General features: G+C 33.5%; 1 protein-coding gene across 1 annotated transcript in view; it reads right to left on the reverse strand.

Annotated features, from left to right (window-relative positions):
- Positions 1 to 12,678, reverse strand: part of LOC140433174 (uncharacterized) — a 458,258-nt gene that overhangs the window by 268,215 nt on the left and 177,365 nt on the right. The window contains exon 2 of the mRNA XM_072521217.1: positions 3,787 to 3,844. Within this exon, the coding sequence (XP_072377318.1) occupies positions 3,787 to 3,844 (58 nt within the window). The remainder of the gene's footprint in view (positions 1 to 3,786; positions 3,845 to 12,678) is intronic.

Raw genomic sequence — 12,678 nt, forward strand, 5'->3', positions numbered from 1 at the left:
ATTTTAGAACGCCAACAATTTTCTCCAAAATCGTTTTTAACAAATCCAAACGTTCTGGATAAACACGTTCCACATTGTTTTCAGCTGCGCCAAATTTTTTATGCGATTTGAAAGCCTTACAAAAATGGTGTGCACACAATTGCGGGTCATGACTAGTTTGCTAAAAACGGCAAACGATATAGTAATGCATTTTTGATGATTTCATTTTTAGTGGAGAAAACAGCAAGCAGCTGACAACTGGAGAAATATTACAGTTCGGGAATTTTCTTTGGAAAATAGTCGGTAATATTTTATATACTTAGAGGCGAGATAGACAAGTAAAAGAAATTATATGTCTTTGAAAATAGATTTACTTTTTTTTTTAATGAATGTTTTTAATGAGAATCTATAGACAGTATTGCTGTTTACTTTTATCAGGATTTTTATCAATATAAAATTATTATTCAAGTAAAAGCGTTTCATAATATGAATAAATATGAATTAATACAAGTAATACCAACGTGAACATCATGGGTCCCTACACCCCACACGTAGGGTGAGAAGAACAGGTAAAGGAAGAATTTTAAAGGGGCCTTGATTGCGAGATGTTCGAGATTCCTGTAGACGTAAAGTGTTTTATTGGATGTGGTTTTAATGAACATATTGGTACAGAAAAAGCTGGAATAGAAAGAGTTTATGGAGGTTTGGGGATGGGAATAAGAAATGATGAAGAAAGTCGTGTAATTGGTGCAGTGACATAGGATTTGGCTGTCATTAATACGTTCCTTATGAAGACCTAAGACCAGTATGTTGTGATAAAGTGTGAGTGTGCAGCTATTCAACACTGACCGGTGATAGTGGATACGGAGATAAAGGTGAGGCAGAAAGGAAAGCAAGTAGGACACCAGAAAGTAAAGTGAAGGAAGTTAAAGGATAAGCATTTGGTAAGGTTTTCTAAGAGTAAAGTGTTAAAAGAGCTTGAGGGAAAAGGTACCGTAAATAACTGGTATGGAGCCAACAGTAAGGTTGTGGTGCGAGTGGGAGAGGAAGTGCTAGGAAAACCATCTGGTAAAGGGCCTACTAGAGAAGGAAACTTGGTAGTGGAACGATGAGGTGCAACAGAAGGTTACAGAGAAAAATAGTGTAATGAAAGAGGCTAGAAAGAGGTATGACAGGTGTAAAAGAAAGAAAGATAAGAATATATACAAGGTGATAAAGTGGGAAGTAAAGCACTGTTAAGGAAAGATCGTCTGCACAGCTTCATCAGAGGACTTGACCCACATGCGGCAGATTAAGAGAGCAGATGAAAGAGCGTTAAGAACCGATGTCAAAATAAATCAAAGATGGTATGAGTACTTAAGTAAGTTGCTAAATGAAGAACACCGGTGGAGAGACAGAGGATGAGGCAGAGAGGGAAGAACGGTGAGGCAGTACAACCTGATAGAGGTTTAAAAAGCTCTAGGAGAGGAAGGGGTTGATATTTTGTGGCAAATGATGAGTAGGATATATGAGGAAGAAATGTTACCCAATGCATGGATAGAGAGCTATAGAAGGATAAAGTTAATGTCTCACACAATGAAAATTTAGGAGAGAACTGTAGAAAGAAGGTTAATGAGAGAGACATCGATAGGAGAAGACAGTTTTGGTTTATGCCAAGAAGGAGGAAAACGATTGCCTTGTTTATGTTGAGACATTGGAACAGAAATACAGATATTTATAGATCTTGAGAAGGCGTACGACACCCTATGACAAAAGCTATTTCCTAGACAAAAGCTATGGAGATGTATGAAAAAGAAATGGATTCCTTACAAGTACTTAAGGATAGTCAAGGATATGTATGAAGGAGCGTACACCAAAATTAGGACATCTGTCGGATTGACCGAAAGTTTTCCAGTGACGATTGGTTTGCATTAAGACTCTTCACTGAGTCGTTATCTGTTTATTCTTATTTTTGGATGTACTAACGAAAAAAGTAAGGAAGGAGGCTCCTTGGTCAATGCTCTTTACTGATGACATAATAGTAGAGGAGAACAAAGAAATGTTGTAGGAGAAGTTGGAGGGCTGCAGAAGGGCTATTAAAGAAGAGGACTTAAGATTAGCAGGTCAAAAACCGAGTATAGAAGGTTGGAAGCTGGAAGCGAATGACCGTGGTACTTTGTGATCTAAAAATCGTGGAAAGGGTGAAACGAAAGACAAGCAAGAGTGTGGTAAGACCTGCGCCCTGTAAAGAGTGACCTGTAAAAGCCGGAGAAGACCCGAAGAAGCTGAGAAAAAAGAAGAAGAATAAGCATTTTATAAAATGTGCATGATAGTGTTTACATAATTTATTCTGTGTGCTTACAAGACTCCCTTTTGTAAGATCTGCATTTGTTTATTTGGCCAATCTTTGTAATTTACAAGACGATTTGTGCGGACAGTTTCTAAAGACTCTTTTTTAACAAATAAGGACAACAACGACTGTACTCAAGAAATTAAATCAAGAATTGCACAAGCAAGACAACCATTTACCAAAATGAAAAATGCTTTGTGAAACAGAGATGTGCCGATCAGAGTAAGAGTTAGACTTTCAAGGTGTTGCGGGTTTACTGTGCTGCTATATGGAGTGGAAGAATGTACATTAAAGAAACAGATCGCCAATAGATTGGGGGGATTGGGAAGAATGTTTAGAATAAGCTGGGTGGACAGAATTACAAACGACTTGTATTGGAATGAATGAGAAAACAAAAAAAGGTTCTTCTAAATAATATCAAAATTAGAAAGTTGCAATATTTAAGCCATGCTGTGAGAGGTGAAAGCTACGAACTGCTATGAGTGATTATCCAGGAGAAAATACAAAGACGAAAAAGTTGGGTTACAAGAAGCGTTTCTTGGGTAAACAATCTAAGATGCAACAATCTTTAACTACAGTTCTGTAGAACTCCTCAGAGCAGCGGCATAGAAAATCTAAACAGCTACCATGATGCTCAACCTTATGAGAAGAGACAACCGCGAAAGAAGAAGAATTTGCTTTTCTTGTACATTTTCCCAAATTCAATATCTGGTTTCGTATACGGTTGTTCCAAATATAACTATTTTTCTTGTCAGTGTGATATTAAATTATTTGTTTTCTAAGTGTGGGGTTATGGGCTTAACGATCGTGTTTCAGACTTATTTCTTACTGTTGCTACTTCAGACATTAAATCTAATTTTATGCCAACCACAATGTTTTCATGTTTGTTTTTACTCCAAAAATGCACACAGATCAAACCGCAGATATTAAAAGTTTTAATTTTAATTCAGTTAAATTGCTTATTTCCTTTACGGAAATTAAAACATTTCTCCATTCACCGGAGAAACCGTAAATTTCCCTTATTATGTATAACCAAAGTAAAGATGACAGCTGTGTTTCCTACCCTTCATTATTTAGTGGGAAGGTTACGCATGTTACATAAATAAGTGTAAGATATTAAAAATTTTCTTTTTTTTTTTAATTAAAATATGTATAAAGATATTCTAAATTACTTACCATGGTTTATTATAAATTTAGAGATATTCTTTTTCATAGTCTTTCAGTTAATCACGGTATCTGACCTTAAGCATACTTACAATGCATTCTCACACAAAATTTGATGGAAAAATAGAAACTTCTAGAAATCGGTATTAAAAAATGTCTCTTGTTATGAAGAAATTAAGTTACATATTATGCATACAGTTGTAACTACTCAATAAAAGTTTTAATACAACTTAATTTAAAATTTGCGCTACCTACTTATTTTTTTTATGAAATTAAATGATGCGTAACTAAAAAAGTAATGATATTCCTCTTACCTCTTTCCGAGCATTTGGGGACGCAATCCTTGACAGTAGACCCTTCGCTTATATATTTCTGAAACAAAGAAAGTCCTTTGTTATTCAACTCGAGTCGAGGAATACGACTTTAAGTTTTCAACTTTACAGATTTAAAGAACGGTGTCTGTATATACATAAACAGCTGCCCACTGTGAATTTGTGTAATAAAAATACTTTAAGCTGCGTAGAACTTGTCGAAAGTACAGAAAAGGGACTCGGAAGTTGTAAAAAGAAGAAGTGGTTTTAGAATTTAGCTAATTTTGAAGTTAACGAACGTACTTGTGCTGGTTGGGCTTTTTAGGATGGGTCCAGTTAAAAGGGGCTGTTACATCATAGTTAAGTTAAATTTAATTTAATACGCTGTACAGTCTAATATTGGTAACTTACATAGAATGGTATAATCTACAATATTTTAATTAAAGCAGTTTACACCTTTTACAACCTCTTAAATGATATTTAGAGTCTTTTTAATAGTCATTAGCAGAATTACTGTGAAATTTTGTTATTCCAAATAAATTTTTTTTTTAATTAGAAAAAGATGTCGCATACACCAAAAGGTTATTAGCGACGCAACAAAATATAAATAACAAAGTTAAACACCTACAAATTATACAAAATGTTTATGGATCTGAGATAATTCACTATATTGTCACAGGAACAGATTTGACCTAGAGCCTTGTCAAAAGGCGCTGTCTTGTAGCGCTGTCTTTCTTGGTCATATTTACTACAAATTGTTAAAAAGTGTTCGACTGTTAATCGGACGTTACACTGATCACATATAGGTGGATTTTTCTTTGTGAAAAGGTAGGAGTGCGTTAATCTGGTATGTCCTAGACGTAAACGCGCAACCGCAATTTGTTCTCGTCTATTGCGCGACGATGGAAACCACTGAGACACATTATTTTTGATTTTATTTAAATTGGAATTAGTTTGAGACCACTCATTTCGCCACAAACACAACACTTTATTTTTAAAATAAGCTTTTAAGTCACTGGAAACACACTTGTCTAGCGGCTCCGACAAATCACTTAAAATTGCCTCTCGTGCAATCCTGTCAGCTTCTTCATTTCCTGTTATTCCGACGTGTGAGGGAACCCATAAAAATTGGACGCTTCTTCCATGTTCATGAGCTTGGGAAAGCTGGTATTTTAGAAACTTTTCAAAAGGATGTTTCGGAAAAATGTGTTTTAATGAATTTAGAGAGACGTGGCAGTTGCTCTAATAACCTGCAAAGGCTATCAGAACTTACTTGTTTGTCACAAGGAAGGTAAACATTGCAAATAGATACTAAACTGGTAGATATGATTCTGATAGCAACGGCCTCCAAATCACTGACTATTGGAATTTGTATCGCCTCGATGGATTTGTTTACTAGTATTGCTACACCACCGCTTACGACTTGCATCTGTACGGTCTTTGCGGAAACAAGTGAAATTTTTTGAATTGTACAACTGATTGGTCTTTAAGTTTGTCTCCTGTAGACAAATAATATCTAGAGAATATTCAGATAAAACAAGCTGTAGCATAGGAAGAAGATGGAAAAATATATCAATGTTCCATTGAAGTATCGAGTTGAATGTTGTTAACAGATTCGGAGTTAGATGATACTGAACTTGTCTACAGAAGAGTCACTATCTAAGTCTGAAATCTCTTTCCCTAAGTGGGTGTATAGTTGCTTTTGAAGTTTTGTAAACTTGCTTTTTGTAGATCTATCATTTGCATATTGATAGCTGCTTTGTAAAAAATAAAGTAAACCAGCCATATCAGTTGTAAATACTTTAACGACGCTAATAGTGTCGGGGGAGCCTTGGACATTATCAATCAGTAAGGACAATTGGTGGAAATTTAAAACGAATGGTGGGGTATGATTATCAATGAAATTTTCAAGAGTTTCCCGTGTAGATTGAACTTTAGATGAGCGCGGTTTTTTTGGTTTAGAGAGTTTGGGTTTTGCAAACAGATTTTTTGATGAAATTGCTGAATCTGAAGGAGGCGTGTCGATCTCACCAATACTGCGTTTTATGGAAGAACTTGCGTTTTCGCAATTGCTATTAGAGTTTTCGCTTAGATGATGTGGCTTTATTACATTTGGAAGTACTGGAGCAAACTCATTGGTAGTGACAGAAGTCGAGCTTGTAGTTTTATTTGTAAGATTGGTTGAATTGGTTGTTTCAAAAAATTGTGGTGATGTATCAGTTTTATTAGAATTTTCTGCAGTTGTATCTAATGGAAAAGGAGCTGATAGATTGGAAAATATTGCTTTCGAAGTTTGTGAAAACGGTATTGCCGCTGAATGAGGTTGATTAAAAGTGTTGCTATGAGTAGGAGTATTAGTAGTTTCTTTGTAGTGGAGATTTGTAAGTGTAGGTGATATGCTCGGATTTGATAATGGATAACTTGATGACTGCTGGGTGTTTGGTACCTTGTTTAGTATACTTGTTGAAGCTGTTTGATTTGGTACTTCATTGTTTGACTCAATATGAGTTGATTCCGTTACTGAACTGGTTTTGCATTGGGATGATATGTGTTCTGTATTTTTGCAAATAAAGCAGGTGAGTGTACCTTGTGACAAAAATATGCGGTAAGGTGTTTGGTCGAAATTTATTAGAATAGAATCTGGAATTGGTGATGTTATAGGGCTTATATAAACTTGCCTCCGAAAGCTCAATATGTGACTATATTCGGGAAGAGTCGAGCTAATTTTCAGAAATGTTATTGGGGAAATAAGCTTTAAACCGATATTCTGTAATTCTTCAACTAATACTTGATGAGGAATTGACGGGCAGACTCCAGACAAGACTAGTCTTTCTGCTGGAGAGACAAGTCTTCGTGCTGTTACAACTTCGCCGAGTACTTCTATAGAGCCATGTTGTGTCATGAAGTTATCTACTACGGTTTTGTTTGCCAAATACATGCAGATTCTATTATGAGATAATCTAGATGAAAAAATAATATTTTTTGGGTTGATGATTGTACCCAAAGGAATGAGATAATTCTGCAGTTTAGCATTATCGATACAACTAAATACAATTGCTTGGTTCTTACTCGGAAAAGAATGTGAAGCGGCTGAAGCATAACTGTTTGTGATATTCGAACGTTGATTTACTGGACTGGTTAGATCGGAAGGTGTGTTTACATTGTGTGAAGTCATTTTAAGCTGCGGTGGCGAAGGCTTTACTCCGACTCTGGTAAATGAAAAACCAATCGCATGCTACTATAAGCTACTTAAAGCAGCTAACCTCACAAAATGATTGTACGGTAGTGTATAATTATTTGACGTTTTTTTTTTCACAATAATAAAATAATAATTACGTATAGATGACTTACGTAGTAGTATCTAGTAGATAAACACTTTAATTTTAAAAAACTATTTAATAAAACCACTTGTTTTTATTAAAAACTAGGAGTACGCTATCAGTACAACTTAACCGTCCAAACTGATTTTCATACAAATTTTGAGGTTAAACGCTACTTACCCTTTAAGTCAAACTTTACAATGTGCCGGAGTGTGCTTTTTTACCTTTTTAGAGGTAAAAACTACCCTACGCAGATATTAGCATGTAATTTGTTAAAATAATTTTTAAATATATTATCTGTGAATTTCTTCATATCCGTAAACAAGATTTATCTGCTTACATCTATATGCTAACCGTATTCTTCTGGTAATTTCGGCAGTTTGATTTTCTTTGTTAATTTTCATTATCTGTCCCAGGTAGATGTATTCGCTTACTGTTTCTAAATTTATGTTGTTCAATGTTATTTCTCGAATGTTCGGTGTATTTGTCATTATTTTTGTTTTTTCCAAGTTCATCTTAAGACCTAATTTTTCGGAAGCTTGAAATAGTTGCGTCATCATGGTCTGTAGTTCTTCGAAACTTGTAGCAAATATTACAATATCATCAGCGTACCTTAAATGACTCAGTTTTCTTCCATTAACATTTACTCCCTTATCTGCCCTGTTAATGTCTTTGAACACGTCTTCAAGTCCAAGTGTGAATAGCTTTGGTGAGATAACATCTCCCTGGTGAACTCCTCTGTTGATTGGTATAGCTTTGGTTTTCGCGTCAATTTGTATTTATATCGTAGCTTATAGCAATATTGTGCTATTTGAGTTAATTCCAGAAGTTTTCGATTTATTTTAGGGCTAAAATATGCTTGTACAATTGATAATAAAATCAGTAACAAAAACAGCCTTTTTTAAAATTTTAATTATATAAAATTGAATTATATAGAACTACACATGTATATACCAATACATATGCAGTAAAACCTCCCTTAACCAAAACCTTTTTAACCGAAACGGCTGACAGTTTCAATAATTTCGTCAATAAAAAGTAAATGTTTGTCGCAAAACTTAAACAATTCCGTTGATTTCACTCACCAATTGATGTCTGTGTGTGTGGGGAAATCACAAAAACCAAGAGCTCTAAAAGATATTTCCGAAAATACATTTTAAGGTATAGAAGCCAAAAAAGTTCATGGATGTCCACCACTTTATTTTTAGAATGGTTTGAAAATGAATTCGTCTCAAGTGTAAAATCCTTTTTAAAATCAAAAAACCTTCTCATCAAAGCATTGTTGCTTGTTGACAATGCGCCCTCACCCTCAAAATCTAAAAAATGGTGACAATTGTCAGATTTTTGCCACCGAATATCACAAGCTTAATCCAGCCGTTATACCAGGGAGTCATAGAGATATTCAAGAGACATTATAGAGAAGCATTCTTAAGACATCTGTTATTACAGGAGACGAATTAATCCAAAAGTGTTCCCGAAATTCTCAAATCTTTAACAATAAAACATTTTTATTGGTAAGCTGAGTCGTGGGCCAAGATCAAATCTTCAACTTTGGAAAAATGCTGGAACAAACTTTTTGATAAGATTTTAATTGACGATCCTGAAGAAGAAAATGGTAAGAAAACGACAGAAGAAATTAAACCTTTCATTAAAAATTTGCCAGGACATGACGAAATTAACTAAGAAGAGATACGTGACAGGTTAGCAGCTGATGACTCAGAACGTGAATTCATCGACCAGGACATCATTGATATGGTTCTTTATCAAGACAACCTGAGCATATCAGATGACGAAGATGACGATCCAAGAGGCAACAGGCAGCACAAGACCGTCGACGAGATTTTCAATGCTTTAGAGGAAAGAATTTTATACAGTAGGCCTAATTAGTTAGGGACACGACTAGATTTTTAATTTTTGTTGTCATTACATAAAGTTTTGTCCTTTTCAGATTGCTTTACGTTTCATCGAACAATCGAATGAGGCAAACTCATGACGTTCTGCAAATTAACGATGGCGGGAGAGAGAAACATCGTTGTCAAACGAAAACGCAAAAAAATAGCAGATTTCTTTAAAAAAGCATGTTATACTTGTTCATTTTCCTTAATTTTATTACTTTATTTTGGATTTACTTATTAGAAAACATTACGAAATCAACTTATAGTATTTTTTAATACCAATACTTTGATCAAGAATATTATAAAACAATGTTATTTTTAACCGAAATTCTTGTTATCCGAAACGGCCTCCCCCCAATTATTTCGGTTAATGGAGGTTTTACTGTACAACCCTGTATTCTATAACATTTTTATAATGTAAAAGTTCTAGTTTACCCTATATCATCATGGTAAAATGCGGAAAAATGTTACATACCGTGCCCCACTTTTTTGTACACCGGCATTTCCTTAGCATTTCTTGGTTCTGTTGCTTGTATTAAATTTTTTTCAAATAATTGCATACACTACACATAAATTTGAATGATATTAACTCTCTACCTCTAATGGAAACTTTAAAATACGAATAACTCACTATGGTTTTCCTACGATGAATATACTCAAAAATATTTATAAATGTACATCCAAAAGGCACATCACCGCATGAAGTTGATAGATGGAACAGGGAAACAGACAAACGCATTTGGCTTGTTTACTGAAAAATCTGATTTACATGATCTTCACATTTAACGTATGCGCACGTTTCGTGTTTTGAGCTTATTTAAATTGTGCTTGCAGCCCATAAAAACAAATAAAAAATTATGAACGTGTAAAAAGTTGTGCATATACAATTAAAAAAATATCATTCTATGAATCCATGCAAATTAGGGGCAAATTATCTGAGTGGAGATATATATATATATATATATATATATATATATATATATATATATATATATATATATATATATATATATATTTAACGTGATTATTTCGACCAAAAAACAATTTATAAATATGTTCAAAATATCGGGTATGTGGTCTATATTAAAAAAAAATCTTTGTTTTTTCTAAAGCTCAATATTTCGCCATTTATTTAATAGCTTCATCGGGAGTAACTGTAAAAAACAAACATTTCAAAAACACTGACGTACACTTAGATTTACAATACTTACAGAAATTAAAAGATTATACACATAAATAAAATTGAATATTAAAACAACATTATTGTTGATGAAACTGTACATTTAATAAAATGCATGTTAAAATTTAAAATATCTTTGAGCACGTTCGTTAACAATAAATAAGATGGAACAAGTAAAAATTATTTCAAAATGCAAAAAATGACAATGTAAGAAAACATTAGAGGAAAAGTATTTCTTTAATTAATCATTAAGGCTAGTTAGTATGATTAATCATTAAGGTGAGTGTAGTTTTAAATTTTGTTTAATATATTGCAATATATGTTGCTTAATTGCCCCGTGTCTGTTTTATAATTTAAAGTTTGTTTATTTTTGTTAATGTGGTACATCTCCAAAAATAACCTACTTTTGTAATTTTCACTCTGTGCCAAAATACGAGCATTGTTGTAGTCTAACAGATGACCGGTGTTTTTGTAGTGCTCGACAACTGCGCCAGAATTTTTTCCTAAGCGGCAATCACTTTTATGCTGTGTGATACGTTGTTTTAGCCACTGCGATGTATGGCCAATGTAGCTTTTTTCACATCCTAGACACGGTATTTCATATACCACATTACTCCTATATAAGGTTGGTACTGGGTCTTTAATTTTAAAGACCCAGTAAACCCAGACCCAGTCTAAAATTATACCGATTTACGCCGAAACTAGTGATTGTATTGGAGTTGTTGTTTATGCAAATCATGCAGAATTATAATTGTAAACCAACTGAGTCCAAAAACTATTCTTGATGAAACGTGGAATTGGCCGGTTTGCGAATTAAGGTATCTAATAGTATGAAGCTTACTGTACTTCCTACTGTAGCATATTTTTGAGAAACCGCGTATTATAGAATTAAGTCTGCACCTTAAAATAAAAAAAGTTTATTTTTAATAAAAAAAATTCTTTATAAAAAGTTTTGCATGTCCTAAAACCCAAAATAAAATCATCAAAAATATTAAATTTTTTCAGTCATATACGCGATTTCTCAAAAATGACACAATAAGCAGTACAGTAGCCTTAAATACAAATTATATTATATTAAAATATTTTTATAAATTATTATATTTGCTCCTAACGCCACCTGCTAACGTATTAACAAAGCATTCGTTGTTTACTTCTGACATACCTGTCAAATTCAGAACAGATATTAATAATAAAATATAAATATATTATGTCATTTGATAGCAAATTGATTTATTTTATAAACTAAATAAGATTATATTAGATAAGTTTAAAAAAATAATTATATTTATATGGAATTATTTTAAAACGAGAAGTACATAAAAATTTAAACAGATGATTCAGTATTGTTATTAATTGTATGTCATTTATGTCTTTTTGGCATTCGTTCCGAATAGAATCTTTTATTGACAGATATTTTTTTAATTTTTTAGTTTTGAAGTTATACTTCTATACGCGCGCTCCACGTTGAAAATTCGTATGGAAGTGAATCTGTGAAATCATTACATATGTAAGATAATGAGTAAGAGAGAGACAGAAGATATATTTTCTCTCTCTTCCTCTCTCGAATATAAAAATGTTCCTTTTGTATATATAATTATATTATATATATATATATATATATATATATATATATATATATATATATACAATATATATTATATAATATATTATATATATATGTAGGTCTTAATTTAAAGTTCTTTTATTATTTGAAGAGGGTAATGTTATATTAAAAGTCCGCGATCTATGCGAGAAGTCTTTATTATATACAATACACTGTAACGATGTTATTTACATTTACAATACACAAGATTACGGATAATTGTCTGCGACCTGCGAATTAAAATATCGAACACCCCCGTCGTTAATTGATTTCGTCTTTTCGTCTTTTTCGGCGTGCACGATAATTTAAGTATACTCAGTTCGAGCGACAAAAATCGAATGCCTTGGCTCAGGAGGAATGTGTGTTATCTCGTCTACATGTCTCCTGTCCCCTTCACCCCTGAATCCCGTCTGTCTTATAGCGACTTAAGCATATTATTTAAGTGGTTTCTTGCAGTGGCGTAACTAATGAATAAAACTATGCTAAATACTTATTCTAAGAAATATTCCTACATTCGGCCATCTTGCTAGGAATCCGACTCGGATTCTGACTGGTTCTCTACCCATGCCTTCATATATTCAGCGCACGTTGATGTGCTCAGGGGGCCTTCATGATATCCTGGCTTTTTCACATCATATCTATCATTGGGCTTAACATCTACTACCACATATGGTCCAAGATATTTCTTCCTCAGTTTGAGTCCACCACCAAACTGCGTTCTCTTAATTGCCACTAGGTCCCCTTTTCTATACATTCCCGGCTTCTTCCTTCGTAAGTCATACCTGCGCTTATTGTCCTCCTGGACTTTGATTAACTGACGTCTACTCTCGTTTCTTAACATGTCTCTACCTTCATCATATTGTTTGATCATTTCCTGCTCTATTATTTCTTTCATCC

The sequence above is a fragment of the Diabrotica undecimpunctata genome, chromosome 2 (assembly GCF_040954645.1).
Source record: "Diabrotica undecimpunctata isolate CICGRU chromosome 2, icDiaUnde3, whole genome shotgun sequence".
Lineage (NCBI taxonomy): Eukaryota > Metazoa > Arthropoda > Insecta > Coleoptera > Chrysomelidae > Diabrotica > Diabrotica undecimpunctata.